Source organism: Camelus bactrianus, chromosome 4 (genome assembly GCF_048773025.1).
Source record: "Camelus bactrianus isolate YW-2024 breed Bactrian camel chromosome 4, ASM4877302v1, whole genome shotgun sequence".
NCBI lineage: Eukaryota > Metazoa > Chordata > Mammalia > Artiodactyla > Camelidae > Camelus > Camelus bactrianus.
Genome location: NC_133542.1, coordinates 34,094,197 through 34,113,823, shown reverse-complemented (window position 1 = coordinate 34,113,823; position 19,627 = coordinate 34,094,197). Strand labels below are relative to the sequence as shown.

The 19,627-nt window shown below is 40.9% G+C and overlaps 1 protein-coding gene across 1 annotated transcript in view; it reads right to left on the bottom strand.

Moving 5' to 3' along the window:
• Positions 1-10,999, bottom strand: part of PGM5 (phosphoglucomutase 5) — a 160,250-nt gene extending 149,251 nt beyond the window's left edge. The window contains exon 1 of the mRNA XM_074361657.1: positions 10,258-10,999. Within this exon, the coding sequence (XP_074217758.1) occupies positions 10,258-10,518 (261 nt within the window). The 5' untranslated portion in view covers positions 10,519-10,999. The remainder of the gene's footprint in view (positions 1-10,257) is intronic.
• Positions 11,000-19,627: the final 8,628 nt, after the last annotated feature.

The following is a 19,627-nucleotide window of genomic DNA, read 5'->3' as shown; positions in this document are numbered from 1 at the left end:
TTAATTATGAATGTCTAATCCTTAGTAATTGAATGAATCTGTTATTTTCTAATTACAAATATATATGTATATATATACACACACATATATATTTACATTTACACAACATTTAGGAAGTATACATAAGCAAGGAGAAAAGAAAAATCGTCTGTGAACTAAACATGACCCAACATTTCAGTGTCTACTGTCTGTCTGTGTGTCTTGGCGTCTCTCCCTCTCCATCTCTGCTCCATTTACATACTCACATACGTCCACAAAAGGGATTTTTGTGGAGCCTACATCTTTCACTTAACCCATCTAGCCCCTCCCTGGAGTCTATTTTTCTATGTCACTGAATATTTTCCCACAACATGATTTTAGCGGCTGTATAGTCTTCCATTATTTAAATGTCCCACAGTTTATTGACCAAAATAAAAGTGTTCTTTTACCTGAAGTTTTTATATGTGAAACTGAAAAAAATCTTTGAGGACTAAACCCACACTGTAATAGATTAAACTGAAAGTAGCTTGCTGCTAATTAAATAGAAAATTAATTGTAACATGCCTTCAAAAGTATGTCTTCTTTTTTTCTTTAACCGCCAAACCTGCTCACTAAAACACTGCCGAAGCCCACGGGGAGGAGTAACAGGACTTCGTCTGTATCCTTCCTTGTGTTGGCCCAGATCTTCTTTCATTGCCCCATCTGTGCCTCTGACGTGTACACCCGCTGGTGTGTCCCAGGCTGGGCTGCTGACTTACCTGTGATGCTGAACTCACAGCAGAGAGCTGTCCATGCAAGAGCGATTCCTGCCTGGAACAGCAGAGTTTACACTATTTACACTCCTTACTATCGGTCCATCTGACTCCAGCACAAGTTCTATTTGTTATCATAGAAACATAGGTCATTTGGGAACATTTAGTTACCTCCTTCAACTCTATGCTGTCTTCGAAGATTTCTGACATCTGGGACTCTGATCTACTGTCTTCTTGAATATATCCAGAGAAGAAGATGTATCTCTGGGGAGGGGGTGTCCTGTGCACATGTGCATACACATATGCTACTTGATAAAGTATCTAAATGCTTCAGAACACTTTCCATCTGGTAATTTTATAGGTAGACAGAAAATAATATGTGTGTGTGTGTGTGTGTGTGTATTTTTTCCCAGAAAAATCTCAGTCTTTCTGTATAGCTGTGTGTTTTTCTCTGAGTAGTCGTCACAATCAATTAAAATACATTTATGTGGATCTTTAAATAAACTCCATCAGACCAGCATCTATCTGGTTGGGAGATAATTACTGCCCATTTGCTAAGTGTCCCCACCCCTTAGACTATGTTCCAGTGAACTAAAGACTTCTGGCAATCATAGATTTACAACTCAGCAAGATTAAACAATTTACTGTTATTTATGACAGCAAAGCTGGGTCTTCTGTATTATATTCCACATTAGCATCTGTCACTTTACATTTGGGAGATCCTGTCCAAAAAAAGAGTATGCCTCTGAAGCAAACATTCAGCAGGGCTGCAGGAACAGGCACCCTGACAAACATCCTGACAAAATACTTTAAAGCATCGCTAGAGCTTGCAGCTGTGCGTTTTCAGACCACTCGGCAGATGAGCGTGGAGACGCTTAGCCTCTGCTTGGTTTGTTCCTCTCAGTAATCTCTCACATGGCCCAGTCCATTAGGCTTGAAAATCCTCATGAAATGAGCAGATTAAGATCTGGCCTGGGTTGGGGGCAGTGGAGCGGGTATGGAGGGGTGGGTCTGCTCTTAACACAGCCTGAGCCTCAGAAAGGTTTCAGGTTGAAAAGCATAGCATTGACTCAGCTAATTCGTAACAGGAGATAATACACGGACAATACAAATGTAAGTCCTTTATGTTGAGTTGAAGTCTTTGCCAGGGCAGCTGCTGCCACCCCAAGTACCATGACAGGGTGTGTCCGCATCTGTGTTTATGCGTACATGAATGAGTGCGTGTGCGTGCGTGCGCGTGCGTGCTGGGAGGAGCGAGAGGATCACGACTTCAGCAGCCACCACCCAAGCCTCAGCCAGCAGCGAGGAGGAAGTGCCGAAAGTCAAGAGGAGGTCTCACCAAAGCAACTGTGAGCACCACATCAGCTGGCCCCTTCTGACCAGTACAGCTACAGAGAATAAAAAGCACATCTGCACATGTCCTTCTTTTATTTTAATCGGAGGAAAAGAGTCTGATAATAATTGTGTTATATGAATCAATAAAATAATTGATAATAATCCATTACTTCATTCAATCCTCCCCAAAACCCTGGATGATGTGGGAAGCAAGTATTAGAACTTTCCTGATTTTTATAAATGAGGAAACAAACCCCAGAAAATGAGGTGACTTCCCCACAGTCACAAAGCTGCAAATGGTAGTGCCATTATTCAAATTCAGAGCTTCTCCTTTTCCTTCCCTACTCTTTAGTGACGTATTTAATTATGAAAGCAATGCATACATATGTGTGTGATTACTTAATAAAGAGAAGTATATGAAGTAGAAAAGGAAAGGATTCTCCTCCCCCCACCACACCCACTCACATACTGCAGATACATTCACTGTTAACTGTCTGGAGTATGTTCTTCCGGCCCTATTTTCTATGTCTATGTTATATTCACAAAAGTGGGATCGTGCTACACATGATCCTCTACTAATGGCTTTGTTCCACTTAACAAACTATCATCCACACCTTTCTCATGTCACATATAGATCCACCTCCTTTGTTTATGGATATTAATGCATTCCTGGTATGGTTGTCTCATAAATTATGTACCTGTTCTGTACTGTTGAACATATAAATTGTTTCCAAGTTTTTCTTCAGCAAAATGCTGCAGTGGGTATTCTTGTATATACTGGTAAACTTTTCCGCATTTGCAAGAGAAAATTTACAGGACAGATTCTTAGATTAAGGGATTCCTGGTTTATTGGACAAGTATTCTGTTAATTTAGATACATACTGTCAAATTGGCCGACCAAAAACTTGTATTGGTTTAACTTCCACCAACAGTGTACAAACATGACAACTTTACAACATCTACACCAGCTCTAAGTATTTTCTGTTTTTTTTTCAAATTAATGAATTGTTTTTGTATTTCTTTGGTTATTAATTAGGTTGATCACCTTTTCATGCACTTGTGGTTGCTGTTGACAGTATTTCTTCTAAATTGTATGAATTTTCTTATTGATTTGGAAAAGCTTCTCATATATTATAGATAGTCACCATTTGTTTTAAAACTCTCCTCCCAGTATTTTGTGGGGTCTTTGGTCAAGCAGAATAAACTTTGGTCCTCGAATTTCAAATTCTTTTCTCTTTTTATTATAAATCCCTAAATACAAAACTAGATACCCCTAGCTACAATACCAGACTCTTATTAGAGGAAAACAATAGAAAGGCAGTGATTATTCTATTTTTACAAAACACCTATTAGTAGAGATGTGGAATGGGAAAGAATTTTCTGTGACCTTATGCCAAGAAAAAGAATTTCTTTGGGGATTGAATGTTCCTGAAAATTTTCTCTTCATACAAATAAAGGCATTACTCCAAATCTGACGTCACTAACAATGTAGGAGATGAAAGATATTTAAAGACTCAGAAAATGTGGATTTTTTAACAAGTCTTGTATATATCCTAGACATCCTCCTATTCATAATTAATGAGAATCAAGTCAGATGAAAGAAACTAAAACTTTCCCTTTGGCTACGCAAGTATAAACAGTAAAGGCATATTGGCCAAATCTTGAGTGTTTGCAATTAACTGTCAAGGCTGTAGGCTAACAAAGGACATTGCAGCTCAAGATTTTTACCTTCAATTTTAAAATCCCTGGGAAATTTAGACTTTTTTTTTTTGCTGCCTATCATACCCAAATAATCCTATTCAAATCTTATTACAGTGTTTGTTCATGTCACGGTTGTCTAACAGAAGGGTGGCCAGGACCCAGAAAATGAAGGTTAAGGTTGGTGAAGCCAATACCTCTGCTTAGACTCCCCCAAAATAGGTTCCAACTCCTATTCCTCAAGGCTGTACAGAAACTAGCAAACTTCCAGAGTTCACTAAGAGCTCAAAGAGAACAGATGTTTTATAGAAGATTCTTAGGCTAAGTTTCAAATATAATGTTGCTGATGTGTATCTGTCTTCTCAATAAACATCATTATGCTTTATCACAAGATTTAATAAAGCAGCTTAGTTAAAAAAAAAAAAAGCCATCTGGGTCTCTGGACACATTAAACAAAGCTTAAAATAACCCACCCCCAGCAACTGGGAGGACCCAGCTGTTCTTAGAGCCTCTCCCACTCCTTTTACTTCCCCATAAAAATGTGAATGAAGACTTGAGGCTAAGGGAGTCAAGAATGAACTGATCCATACAGGGAAATGGATGGAACCAAGGGCTCCCTAAAATTTGCTGTTGCTCACATGATAGATTTCCCATTTCCACAGTCCAGGGATGAGGATTTGGAAGAGAAGCTTCCTCATTGTGCCTAGAATGGCATTCAGTTTTTCTGATACAGATTTTTACAAACTTTAACTCTTGTTATATAATAAAACATTTTCTTTTCATACAAAAAAAAAAAAAAAAAGACAGAACAAAGCTATGGAAGGCTCTTTTGGGTTTTTCTAATGCAATAAAAACCAGTCCTTTCTAATGTCTGGGCCATAGCAGCCCATCCCACTCACCTACTCTGTAGTGAACACCAGTAGTAAATACAGAGCTATCACCACCTGGGTCTTTTTTCTTTTTAGAGACAGGATCTGGAGCCAGCCACACCCAGATTTCCAGATCCACTTCAGGAGAGAAGCCTTACGTGTTGAAGCACATATTTCCCTGTCTTGCTTCTTTCTTCTTTCCTGCTTCCCACCTGCCACCATATGCTGCTCTGCTTCTCTTCTAAATATATGTTCCCCGTCTTTGGGACCAAACCAAAATTTGTTCCCCAGATAGTTCTTGTAAATGCCAAGGTGAGGATATTCTCATTCTTTGGAGCAAACACCTCTTCGTGACCTGTTGGGATCAAATACAATCTGTGCTAGCATCTCTCCAGAGGGCCCGCCTGAGCCCCTTGCTGACCCAGCTCTCCTCAGGTCATTTCACTTCATTTTCTCCTTCTAAAAGATTTGGCGATGCATTGAGAAAATCTTGAGTTCTGTAAGCTGCACTGTATGCCAATATTATTATCATTAATGCTGACTGTCATATGGCCAGCACAATGCATGGCTAGCCTACAAACGGATTTTCTCTTGGCTAAAACTCGTAACAGAGTTCTAACTTGTTTTAGTCCATACACACAGTCAAATCATTATTATCTGAGCTGTATTCAAGTGACCATAATAATACTCTTCGCATTTCTTAATGCTGTGGACGTTACAAAATGCTTTCGTAAATAGTGTTTCATTAGATTCTCAAGATAATTCAGTGATGCTGTCATCCCCAATTTATAGATGGTAAAGTAAGTGGTTTCTATGTATTTCAAGAGGCCAAAGCATTTGCACTGCAGCTTGTATGGCAAAGGGAGGAAAAGAAGGCAAGCCTTCCAGTTGCTGATACAATGCTTTTCCTACCACACCTCGTCGCCTCCTGGGCTAACGTCAAAAGAGAGTGTGGTTATCACATGAAGAAATCTGGTTTGGGTTTGCCAATTAGGTATTTGTAGTATTTGGTGACCTACTTTTATTTAAGCTGTAGTTGCTTTGGGTTGTCTGGCTCTATTAAAAAAAAAAAACTACACACATTTTAAATGCTGTTATAAAACTGGGCTGTGATAGAACTGTGCTGTCAAGTACGGTAGCAGTCACTTGCAGCTATTTCAGTTTAAATTCTAATTAACTGAAATGAAATAAAATGTAAAATTCAGTTCTCCAACAGCATCAGCTACTATTTCAAGTATTCAACAGTCATGCGTCTTTGTTGGCTAGGACAGTGCAGATTACAGAACATTTCCATCATCATAGTAAGTTCTGTTAGACAGTGTTGATAAATGTCATCATTCAGAGAAAGATGACTTTAGAAAAACTCAGCAACATATTGAGGCAGACACAGTGCTATCATCTGTCCAATATTAAAGGTAGTTTAGGACTAAAAAAGATTATAACAAAGAAGAGAAAGAAAGAGGGATGCCATTGGCCACAGACGGATCCACCCAGAGAAGGGCAAAGGCATTCTTGCAGACATTATGATGTATTTAGCTCTTCAACTCTTTAAGACATTAGAATAAATTGATAGATAGAGGATCTAAACCCCTGAGGAGGATCTAAAGCAGATGGAAATAGAAATAGGATAAAAAAAATCAATTAGTTACAAACTAATTTTAATCACAATTCATTTAAATAGCACTATTTATTCTTTGTACTTAGTAGTTACTTTTCTTCTGCTCTTTAGCATGATATAGTTCGAATCTTCAAAGAGTGATGAAATACTTCTGGGGATCTTTTAGACAAATTCACATAGTCACATAAAAACCACAAAAACAGGTTTAAAAAGTACCTTTCATTATTCACTTATCTATTCAAATTGATTATAGAAAAATACAAGAGTCCATAGTGATATTCAAAAGAGTGACAGCAAAACAAAACAGAATTCATGTGTCGCCAATGGAGGTGGCTATTTCTCCAAATCCTTACTCTGAAAATTGGTAACTAAAAAAAAAGAAAGAAAGAAACATATATCCTGCCTTTCCAGAAGATATTACAGGATAATCAAATAGCTCAGCAGTGAGGAAAATGCCCAGTTTATAGAAAAATTTCAGCTAAACCATGTAGATGGAATTAGAGAATTTGAAAACCACTATTTTGAAACCACTGATGAAATAATCAGCTCAAGCCAGTATCATATTAATGCTAAATGCTAAAATAATTGAATAAAGGTTGAAAAGGAACTGACTATTCACATGATACAAAGCTTGCTGCACAGGCTACTAGGTAATCCCAAAGGGAAAAATAATGGACGATACCAGCATATCTGTATAATCATCTCAGCATCACAAAGGGTGGAACAACCAGAGATTATGTTTCCTTGTATTAAGCAACTGAAAATACACCATCTACACCATCACCTATGAAATAATCTTGTAAAAAAAAAAAAAAAAAAAAGAACCTGAATCTAATTAAGCCTTTAGAACTAACTTCTAGTACACACACAAATGGGGAATAGAGCGAAAAGTTTAATGACACCATAAAAGTAATCAGAAAATTCCAGAAAGGGGTGCAAGAGACATTCTACAGGACAATCAACCAAACTAGTCTCCTCAACAGATCAATATCACTAACAAAATAAGAATAAAGAGGGAAGTACTTTCTAGGTTAAAAGAGACTTAAGACAAATGTAATATGTGTTCCTTCATCAGAAGAAACTAGTTTGAACAAATCAGCCAGAAAAGACATTTCATAATAACTGAGGAAATCTGAGTGTGGACTGTATCAATAAATGATACAAAGAAGTCATTTTTTATTTTGCTTGGAATGATAATGTTATTGTAATTATCAAGGAAAATGGTCCTTTTTTTTTTTTTTTAAGAGACCCACACTGAAGAATTTAGGGGTAAAATCACATTTTCTTTAAAGTGCTTTAAAATATTTTAGCTCTCATAAAGATAAAACAGATATAGAAAAATGTCAACAATCTAGGGTATGAGCATATGGATCTATTCTCTCCACTTTTCTGAAAGCTTGAAAATTCCATAACTTTATAATAAAAAAATTTAAATTCCCAAATTGTACAGATATTTGAGAATCTATTTCAACTTTATGAGATATTAAAACATTAATAGTGTAGTTTATCATTTTAGAAATTCCAAACTTCTGTTCTTCTCCAACAATTAGATAATCAAACAGCAACTACAGTTTTTTACAGAAAAATCAATTCAAAGCAAGATTTTTCAGAGAGAAAGAATGCACCCTACCCAGTTAGATTCAAGTCAGTTCAAAGAGAATAAATTCTATTTTCTACTATTTTTCTAGCCTGTTAATGAATATCCAATGGGAAATCAAAAAAGGCCAAAGCATTTCGAATCAAAGTTCCCCACTCATGAGCATATCAGCAGGCCAGGTCAGGAGGCAAGTGCATCCCCATCAATCTGCAATCATGAGAGACCAACCATGTTTACAGTGGTCCCTTTAAAGCACCTTTCTCCTCAAGCCAGCCTTCTGATTATCCACTTTGCTTTAGCAAAAGCTCCTAAGAAGGTGAACAAAATGAGGAAAAGATTGCTGAAAAATGGCTGTTTAGAATTTTCATAAAAGTTGACCATCCCTTTCCCTGGTGCCCATTCATCTTAGAACTAATATTTTCAGATTATTTAAGAGCTGAGGCTTTTATGTGGACTTTGCCATCCCATCCTTCACAGTAACTGCTAGATTAAATTGGATTCTGTTTGAAGCACATATTAACATACGCTAACTATCTCCTAAAATAAGCACCACTCTTAAAGTTACTAAAATGTGTCTATCAGAAAAGACCTATTGAACTAAGAGGTTGAAGAGTCTTTAGGGTAAAGTGTGCCAAGAAATAATAAAGCATATTAATAATTTGCCCAAGCAAATCAACAACTGTAGCTTCAAAAACATCCTGAGCTGCAATAAATATGGTAGAGGCTATGTTTCTCTCACTCCTTGGGAAAACTGGCCCAGGAAGGAGTGTGACAGTGGCTACAGCTCTCCCAAGTCTCCTTATTCTCCATCATTTCCCCGGAACAGCTTTGTCAGACAAGAGTAAAAGACCATTTGTCAGCCTCTCTCCAAATCCCTGATTCAAGCCAACTTTCACCAATCCCAAGTGAGGAGCCAGAGAGAAATACAAGTCTGGTATCTCCAGCAGCAGCATCTACTGGGGATGGAGATCACACTTCTACCACCCGACTTATCCCCACCCCCAGCCAGGCCCTGCTTCTCCCAACTGCTCTTTGGTTATTTGAAAAAAAACAAAAAACAAAAAACAACTTTCCCCATCCCTGAAACACTGAGAAGGGGAAATTACAGTAAACAAATGTGAAGCATGGACAACCTCAAACCTTTTTTTTTAAAGCAAGAAATGAGAAAATAAAAAAGAGAGTTGGAAAGAAGGGAGGGAATTCAAAAGCCAGATAATTGTTTAGTTTCACTTTTTCAAAGGGTCACACTCATTTATACATCTGCAGAGGTTTCACTTAAAGAAAAGTTCTATGTGTGTGGATCTGATGCGTTAACAAGGCAGAAATTCTTTTTTTAGACAACGTTTTCCACAGAGAACTCAAGGACTCTTGAAGTTAGGTATCCCTCTAGAGATGCTTTTGGCTTTGGAAAGGAGGAAATCAGGGTATAGGGATATACCAAAAGATGCGTTGTACGATAAGGAGAAAGGAGGGAGAAGGAGAAAAACCCAAGGTCTGAGTTTTCAGACTGTAAAAGAAGACTGCAGAGGTCGTGGGAGAAGGGAAAGAAAATGAGAATGAAAACTGCAAGGGAGAAGAGGCATGAAATGCTGTCAACTGCCAAAGGGCATCTTGAAAAGAAGTTGGGAATTGCTTTAAGAAAGGCATTGCAAATCTCATTTCTGAACATTTAGAGATGTGCCTCCCGGGAACTGAGAGCCCAGGCTGTATATTTTCAAATGGATCTCCGCCCCATCTCTTCCCTAATCAAGTCAATCATGAAATAACTGCACAGGGTTAACGAACCAATGATATTAAATACCTTCAGGGTCCAGGCTTGCCAAATATGTCAGGGATCAACATTGGAGAGAGAGAGAGAGGGAGAGAGGGGAGAGGGGAGGAGGAGAGGAAGGGAGAGAGAGAGAGTTTTCTGAGACAACCACTGTTAAATTTGGCAGAGCCGAGATTTAGGGTGGAAGATGATTGCAAATAGGACACGGGTGGCGAGGGGAGCTATGCTGGTATCCTAGGAAAGAAGTCTGTTTGGGGACGAGTGTAGGGAAAGCTGTCAGAGCAAATACTGTTCGAGGGCTGAGAAAGAGAAAGTCGAAAAGAACCCTGAGCAGGTGCGAGGCAAGGGTAGAGTCCTGGGGAGAGTTCAGGGCGATGTGGCAGGTAGGGGATACCCGACGGGAATCGAAGGGCGAGGAACCCTTAAGGCCTTTCTGGGCGGCAGATGCGACACAGCCCGAGTGTCCCGGGTGTGCCGGGAAGGCTGTGGGGAGCGGCGCTGGCGGGACGCGGGCGGAGGGGACCTGGGGGAGCGGCGATCCCGGGAGCGTGGTGGGAGTCGGGGCTCGGCCAGGGCCGGGCTGGTGGAGGGGGCAGGCGGCGGCGCCGCGGGTCGCGAGGGGCGGCCGGGTCACTCACCCCGTTGGCCGCAGCCATCTGCACCACGATTTCCGTGGCCGTCCTGCTGAAGTACCTGCCGTCGCTGCCCACCACCATGGTGCAGCCCTGGCGGTCGCGCAGGTCTATGGACGACAGAACGCTCTGGATGAAGTTGGGCAGGTAGTTGCGCTGGCCCTCGAAAAGGCCGGTGGGCCGCCTCAGCCCCCCGCCGCCGGCCGGCCGCTGGTCCTCATAGGGCGCCGTGGGCACCGTCAGCACCGGGATGGGGCTCCCCTCCATGGCGCCTCCTGGCCGGTCCTGCCGCGGCTCCGGGAGCCAGAGGGAATCTGCGGCCCGCCGGGGCCCCCCACTAGCCTGGCGGCGCGCCCGGGCTCCGCCTTGCGCCCAGGCCCCTCCGCGGCCCGCCCGCGCCGTGCGCCCCGCGCCCTCCCGCCGCACTGACAACTCCTCCCTCTGCACGCGGCCCCTCGCTGCCCCCTCAGAGTTTGGTCTCAACCTTCCAAGAAAGTTTGCTCCCGCCCAACTTCCTCTCCGCTTGGAGCGCCCGAGGTGCCCGCAGTTTCTTCTCCCAGCTGAACTCACTTTGGGGGCGTCCCGGAAACCCCTTCCCAGTGCCAGCTACCTCGACCCCGGGGTCGCCTCCTCTAGAGCCTGGCCCGAGCCTTCCCCCGTGATCCTGTCTCCCCCGGGCACAACCTCCGCTAGAAAACAGCCTGGCGGTGGTGAGAGCTTGAGCAGGATTTGGGGTCCTCTCCCGCACCCGCAGCCCCTCTCCCCTCCCACCCGCAGCCCTGCCTCCAGGCCTCCCTGGGAGTGAGCGGTTTACAAGGACCAGTTTCTCTTTTGAACAAGGATAGCGGAGGGAGTTGGGAGGGGGCTGAAACCTTTTGCCATCAGCGAACAGCCCCAGACAAAAATAACCCTGGAAAGGCGAGCTGAGAATTGTTATCTTCTGCCAGCGCTGAAACTGGAGGCTGGGCGCTGCGAGTGTGTCTGTCTGTGTGTGTACACCCCCCCACCCCCCACCATTTGTTGCCGGTAATCACATACTGTCAGGCCCTTCAGTCCAGCAGGACCCACCCAGCCATCCACACTTTGCTCCAGGCTCTCTTGAAGGCAGCGCACTTTTCAGGAAGAAAACATTTTTTGTCCTTGCGTGTTTGTTGTGGGTTGCAACAGCAGCCACACAGACGGGATTTCCTTCTTCTTCTTGCCTTTCTCACCCTCCCTAGCCCGGCTCCTGCTTAGAAACAGGCTGTCCCACACTGTTTGTCCATACTGCCAAGCTCTTACCGGGAGTCATCGCTTTCACTCGGAGAATGGAAAAGCCCTTTTTAATATCTTACCGATGTCCGAACAAACCCAAAATAAACAAGGACAGGGTACAAGAAATGGGGCTTTCATATGCATTCTCCCATGGCAGGTGGGGGGCAGAGATGTTCTTCCCACTCTCCATAAAGCCCACCAAAACTCCCAAATCAAGAAATTCTCCATAGAAAATCGGAGTGAAGAGAGAACAGGCTAAAAGGACAAAGCCCAAAAAGGGAAGAAATAAATAATTTTGCTTCTATCTCCTTCCACTGTCAAAGCATTTTTGCACCCACTGAAGTCACTGAAATCTCCTGCTGCTTCTCCTCCTCCAAATGTTGTCCACTTCCTGGGACTAAGCTTGACTTGCTAGGGTTATAAAGGGTTTGATCATAGTAAGATGACTATGAATAACAGCTCACACTTACATGCTGTTTTGTAGCTGATAAAAGGCTTTGCATCTGTTTTCTCTTTGGAGGCTCAAAACAACTAAAACATATAGGAATGGCATTTGTATCATTCTCATTTTACAGATGAGAAAAAGGAGGCTTTCTGTGAGGTTGAAAGAAGTGCCCAAGATGGCATTGGCATTCGGTCCAAATTATTGTATGGCCCCTCCCCTTTTTATTAATATCATTAAAGTGTGAAGTCATCAACTGAATCCTGTTGGGGCTTTTTAGCTTTTCTCTTAAAACAGCAAAGTTTTTGTTTGTTTTTGTGAGTTTTTGTTGTCATTGTTGTTTTCTTTCTACTCTGTCCTTGAGCCCCCAAGAGTTCATCCCCCAGTAAAGTTCCTGACTCTATGGATGAGAGAGCCTTGTCTTAGCACCAGATAGAACATAAACTCTTCTAAGGACCTGTGTATATCTCTATGGCGTGGGATTTTTTAAATCACTTCCTAATAACATTTTATTTTGCAAGGAAGGACAGCATCATTCCCAAAAGAAGAGAGGGTGGTTAAGTCCTCTGTCCCAGTAAAGAAGGAAATGATGCAACCCCTAAACCGCAGAGATGAAGGTCTCTGGGGCTCCATCACTCCACTTCTAGGACCTGCCTCTCTCCTGACATCACCATCACCCTCCCCTGCCACAGCCCAGCCCCTTCCAGAGGGCTGAGGACAAGTCACGTACATCTCAGACAAGATTTTACAGCTTTACCAGCCATGAGGAAAGCCTCTTCCCTTGGTTCTAATCCTCAAATTCCCGAAGACTCTTGATTGGTCCAGTCTGAGGCAATGTGCCCAATCACACAGCAGAAACCCCACGGTGAAAGGGGAAACAGTCCCTCTAAAGTCAGGGGGTACTGGTCCCCAGAGGGAGGAGAGACAGGCAACCAAACCATAACTGTATGGCATACTCGACACTCTCACCCATCAAGTCTTTCAAAAATTATTGTTTCTCTGACTTCATATAGCACTTTACATCACTCATAAGGAATTTCTATAAAGCTTCTACAATGCTGCTACACCTTTTTATATGTCTTCTCTCCTCCAGTTGTATGTGACCTTGGAATAATACCTTACCCTCTCCTGACTTCAGTGTCATCACTGTGAAATGGCAAGTATTATAACCCCTACCTCATCAACTGCTGGGAGGATGAAGGTATTAGTACAGTGCCTGACAAACAGAAAGGCATTCAGTAAATGTTAGATGATTGTATCATTGCCAGCAATGTCATCTTTGTCATTATTATTAATGTCCTATATAGCCAGAACTACAGTTTATATCTTTGGAGACCACTACTGTACGTGAGGATCTTTGGGCAAAGGTGATAGCATATAAAGTTTGGTTGAATTAATCTGTGGTTTTTGCCAATGGAAACTCAAAACATATAGAGGAATTTGCCCTTGAAGCATACAAAAAGGGTTTATGAACTAAAGAAATCTCTTCAAAGCTGCCCCAGTTTTGATCAAGTTAATTCCAACAAATGTGTCACAGTGATGGAGACAGGAACCCAAGAGGGCCCAACAGGCATTTCTTACCTGCCCACAGTTGCTTGCTGGTAAAATGAGAAGGTCAGATTAGATCAGTGTTTCCCAAAGGGTTTTCTGCAGAACACCAGTGCCTCCCAAATGCTGCACAAGCAAGGGTATCATGTCCGAGTAACTTTAAAATATCTTGCACACTCTAGCCCATTCTTGGAGCTTCACTACGCACGCTTTCACATCGAAAACTGAGGGGTCATCGGTTTAAACTTTTTTTTTTTAAACTGGTGCTTTTCAACCTACACTCACACAGCCAGTTTGCTTAGGGAAAGGGTCTCAGACCAGCTTGGCCACTCCAGCTAGTGACAAGCCACTCCCTGCTTTTGTGTGTCCTCAGTGGGGTAGGTCAGGGATAAACACATTTACCTGGTTCTAAGGGGCTGGTCACCCCTTAGAGCAGAGTTCAGAGCTTTTCAGCAGGGTGGGTCTGGGTCACAAAGAAGGGCAGCCTTGTTCACCTACAAATGCCGTTCAGCCTTCTCTGAGCCTCTAGGGAAAGGCCTCTCACTGAGAATTCTCGGCATGAAACAGGAGCAACAGATACATCCTTCCTTCCCCTTAGGATTTCCTTGTTCTCAAAAAGGTGTTAGCCGCCACCTTCATGCAGAGACTACACTACCTGGCTCAGCTAGACGAGTATTTCTCAAAAAGAGAATTCGGGATAGAATGAGTCTTGAAACATTTCATACTTTATCCACCTTCTTGTAAGCAGACAAAGCACATTAGCAATATTAGACTTCATGAAGTTCTGCAGGAAAGAAACCTGTTTAACGTTAACCTAGCATTTCCAAATTTTATTTGACCGTGGGGCACGTTTCCAAAACACCTATTAACAGATCAAGGGCATTAATATTCCATGAAACACTTTAGATCTTTGGGGTCTCTTCCAGCCACATCATTCTATGATTTGCTTCTTTACTTATGAGGCATTAAAAGATTCATTTCTATCGGACTTCCATTTAGGAACTTAGCAGAATGTGCAAGAGGGAGCAGGTAAAATTGCCCAATTAAAAAAAAAAATACCCTTGAGTGATTTTGAGACTTAAAATGAATTTTATATATATATATATATATATATATATATATATATATATATATATATATATATACACACATATACACACACACACATATATTTACATAGAATTTTATTTTCTATGTTCTGTTCTTCCACATTCCCCCACCCAGATCCCCTGGCTGGCAGGAAAGTCTGGCACACTCATCTGGCCCATGGTTGCTCTATATTCCTACTGAGTTGGAGTTCACTTCTAATCACACAAGTAGTGCTAAAAACATGCTGTTGACTCATTGACTCTACAAGCAGAAGAAAGGCCAAGAGTACAGGACAAGAGGCAGAAAAGCAGGTGGAAAATGTTACAAGGAAGTTCCTCTAAGGAAGGGCTAGTTTCCTTTTCAATCTGACCAAACACCTTCTGGTCATGGAGAAAGTCAATTATATATTTCTCCTAAAATACTACCTCCCACTAAGCCTTCTGTTCCCCCAACAAATGAAATAATATATAGTGATTCCAACAGAACTTGATGCTTCTCTATTTCCTTCAGTGTAAGGCCACTATGTGACTGTTCAAGTGATGGAAAAGGGCATGTCACCTGCGTATCTTGTAAATGTTTCTGCACTTGTCTCTGTGTTCTCACATCTCAGGCTTCAAAACTTTGCTTCCCACCTTCATCAGTGACTACCCATGCAGCCTTGGACAAGTTGCTTACCTTCTCTAAAGTTCAGTTTCTGCATCTGTAAAATGGACATAACGCTAACTACCTCCTAGGGTTGATGATCATATTCAAAGAGCCAATACATGGAAATTGCTTAGCACAATGCTTGGAATATAATAAGGGCTTAGCAAATGCTGGCTGTAATTATGATGATGACAATGATTATTACCATCACTAAAATAATAATTATTGCTATTATAATCATTATTATAATAATTACTATAATATTTTTATTATAATAATAATGATACTTAATCTTTGTGTCAGATAGTATTGTCTTTGAGGCAGCAATGGACCAGGTCTGATTAACCTTTTCAGCATAATATCTAGCATGAGAGCACATGCAAATTAGGGAACTAGTGTTAAGGATGAAAAAAATTATTTTTACGAGCCTTAAAAATTTTGTAAGTAACTGTGCAAAAACAGCCATCAGCCTCACACATGGAAAATCCAGTTCTTCTGGAGTTGGTTTTTGGAGATAGCCACAGGATGCCTGGGAACACTGAAATGTTGTTTTAAATCTCCTGAGGCCGGGGCAAGACGGTGATGGGCAAAACGCATGCAGGTTTGTTCTCCTGACTTCTGCATGCGCTGGCCCCAGCTTTGAAAATCACTTAACGTTGACTAACTCGTAAAAATGATGGGTTTTGGAAAGCAAAAGGTTTCATTTTAATTCATTCTTACCTAAAACTAATAGGCCTCTGATCTGCCAAGGATGAAGATTTGATGTCCAAGAGTCCCCCACTGAATCTGGAAACAGCAGTGACAGACAGTAGCAGAGTATTAAAAACTTTATAAAGAGTCTTATCAAAGTTCTTTATTTTAGAACAGGCAAAAAGGTTTACTTTTCTAAAGGAATCATAATACTTTATGACAGTTGAATTTTGTAAAGTCTTCAAAAAGGAACACAATTTAGATCTTTATTAAAAAGGAAATGTATTTTCCATGTTTTACTTAAATTATATTCCATTCATCATTTGCAATCATAGCTCACATGGAATTTTTGTTGGTGGTTTTTATGTTTGGGTTCTAGAAGGGACCCCAATATATGGCTAATCTCTGAACAAGTACTTTAACATTCCTATGTAAAGTCACGTTTTAAATGCTATTTTATATCCATCTATGTCATGAAGCTAAATAGCAGGTGTGCTGTACAAGCCAGTATTCCTGCCTTGTGAATGCTTTTTTTTTCAGCCATGAGGTCTGGGTGAATTTGCATGACAGGTCGTGAAATACTGCGTTATCAGGACCAGCCAGTTTAATGCCATCCTCAAGTCCCTCAAGCCCAGCCCAGGCCCAGCGCAGGTTTTTTTCACCCACTTATCAGGAACCACTGTCCCCAGCAATTCTAGGCACCCTGCCGGACAAGTTTTCTCCATGAGATCCTTCCAGCCTTTCCCTCATTCCTTCAGAGCACATCTACAGAGGACATATGCATTTGAAAAGTGACTCAAGCAAATAGAGAAACAATGCACACAGCAATGGCATTCTAAGCTAGGGTTTTCTGGACACGCTGTTTTAGCTCAAAACAGTGCCAGTGGTTGGGGTTTCCTGGGCTAAAATATGGCTCCCAGCTTCACAGGGATGCCCAAGGGTCCTTCGTTGTTTGGCATTTTTCCCCCTGTTTCTCATGTTTCCTTGGAAACCAGAAAGCAGTCACATTTCATTTATCATGGAATTGATTTTTCCAACTTTCAGTAGGAGCTGAAATCAACCTGGGGGTGTGTATCCAACAACTGTTCTCTTTGTGCATCTGAGATTCCCCCAACATGTGTGACTTACTCAGGGACATTGTTTGTGACAGCAGTTTAGAGCTCAACAGTAACATTTTGTCACTGACCCTGCCAACAGTCCAACATAGGGTATTATTCCCTTTCACTGTGTCCAAATTTCTGACAGATATTAATCATCGGGATTCAAGCATGAGTAAATGGAATTTCTGAGAATTCTTAGGAATTCCAGAATTCACATTAGCATTCTGTAATTTTCATAATACTTGAAAAATATTTCATAATTTTTGAAAAATAGTAAGCGACCATAATAATAAGCAGAGAATCGCTTTTCTGTAATAGGACTGTATGAGAAGTTTCCATGGTCTTCTCTTAAAAAAGATGTAATAATAAATGTATGGTTTATTATTATTAGTATTAACCAACATATTGTGATAAAATTATAAAATCCAGTAACACGTAAAAATGCTCTCTATCTGAAACAGACACAGGATAATAGAAAACATTAAAAAGAAATGAACATTAACACAAAATAAATGCTAAATAAAAATAACTTTTAACTTGGAAGATAATTCCACAAATATTTTAAAATTATCATTCTTAAATAAAATTTCTGACCCCACAAAGCATCAATTGTCCTCTCCAACAGAATTCAAATAATGCAGTATTTGGATCTCCTGGCCAGGTTCAGAGTACTACAGAGAAGCAAATGTCAGAATACCCAATTTAAGGATATATGTTGTTTCCAAAACCTGGTTATTTCTTAGAACACCACTCAAACAATTCATTAAAAGCACATTAGGCCATAAACTTATTAACATTCATTCACAAGAAGTATTCGCCGTCAGCAGCAGACAGAGCCATGAACACACACTTAGACACTTAGAGTGACAGACACAAAAAAGAATGACTGACGCTTCTCTTCCGCTGCTCACGTCTCTGTTCCCAGAAGTGCTGACCTTGATCTTCAACTCTGTATCAATATTTCCTGCTCTTGCTTCCAACTTGAAATCAGTCGGTTTCTTTGAATCAGTAAGGTCTCCACATGGACTATTTAATTCTTTAATAATTCTCACACGAGAATTTTAACACTTCTTCTGGTTTTCTTGATTTCTCACTGATTTTTCTCAGAATCCAGAATTCAGGAGTCCATATACATTTCCCAAGAAATGCCAGGAAGGAATTCATAAATGGAAACACTCTCCTTGTGTTTCTTTTCAGAAGAAACCATAAACATAGAGCTTTCCTTCTCATCTCCAAATTTTCTCTGCTCACTGTGGTTTCACCTCTGGAGATGCCCTGCTCACAATTTTCCCTCTTCTGGGAATAGCCCAAATACCATGAGGTGGACAGGTTCTTGGTGGCTGTTTCCTTTCTGTCTTACCCTGCATTCCTGACCATATACAGGAGGTTGACCTAGGGAGGATACCTGGCACAGAAGGATTTTCTTACTGTCTCTGAAATCTGAATATTGGAACTCAAGACATATAGAGACTGGGGGCCGCTGTGGTTTGGCCATAATGATACTGATCATGGGTGTGGGAGGGACTGAATCTACAGTTACCTGTTGCTCATATCCCAGAAGCTGCCCTAATTCCCATTTCTCAGTCATGGGATACTTAAGATGCCTCCATATTCTTCATGAAATCCCTCTACAGTTTCAGCTAGCCAGAATTAGTTTGTTGCTTTCAATCAAAAGAACCTTAGCTAATACATCATTATTCCCTGGCCCTAATTCCTTTTTTCCCCTTTTTTTTCTTTTTTAAAATTTCATTTATTTTTTAACACCTTTATTGTGGTATGATTCCTGTACAGTAAACTACACATATTTCAGATGTACAATTTGATGAATTTTGATAGCTGTATAGGTGATAATGAAACCACCACCACAATCAAGACAGCTAACACTTCCATCACTCCCCAAGAGGTGCAAATTTCAAATTCCCAATTTATCCCTTCCCACCCTCTTTATCCCCTGGAAATTATAAGTTTGTTCTCTATGTCTATGAGTCTGTTTCTGTTTTGTAAATAAGTTCATTTGTCTTTTTTTTAGATTCCATGTATAAGTGATATCATATGGTATTTTTTTTCTCTTTCTGACTTACTTCACTTTGAATGACAATCTCCAGGTCCATCCATGTTGCTGCAAATGGCATTATTTTATTCTTTTTTATGGCTGAGTAGTATTCCATTGTGTATATATACCATATCTTCTTTATCCAGTCACCTGTCAATGTACATTTGGGTTGTTTCCATGTCTTGGCTATTGTAAATAGTGCTGCTGGGTATATATCCGGAGGAAAATATAATTTGAAAAGATACAGGTACCCCAATGTTCACAGCAGCACTATTTACAATAGCCTAGTTCCTTTAACTTTCCAGGAAAAGAAGGAAAAAGTGACAACATAAGATTCCATTTATCTATCATTTGGAAACACACAAGGAATACTAGTCCAGTTTATGATACATATATGTAGTATGGAGATAAATCGTGAACAGTGTGCACATCTATATAAAGATCATGGTTGCCTTGTGGGGTGGGGGAGAACATGGGCCAGGAAGAGGCACAAAGGAAGACTTCAACAGTTATAGTAATGCTTGATTTCCAGGTGATCACATGACCCAATTTGCC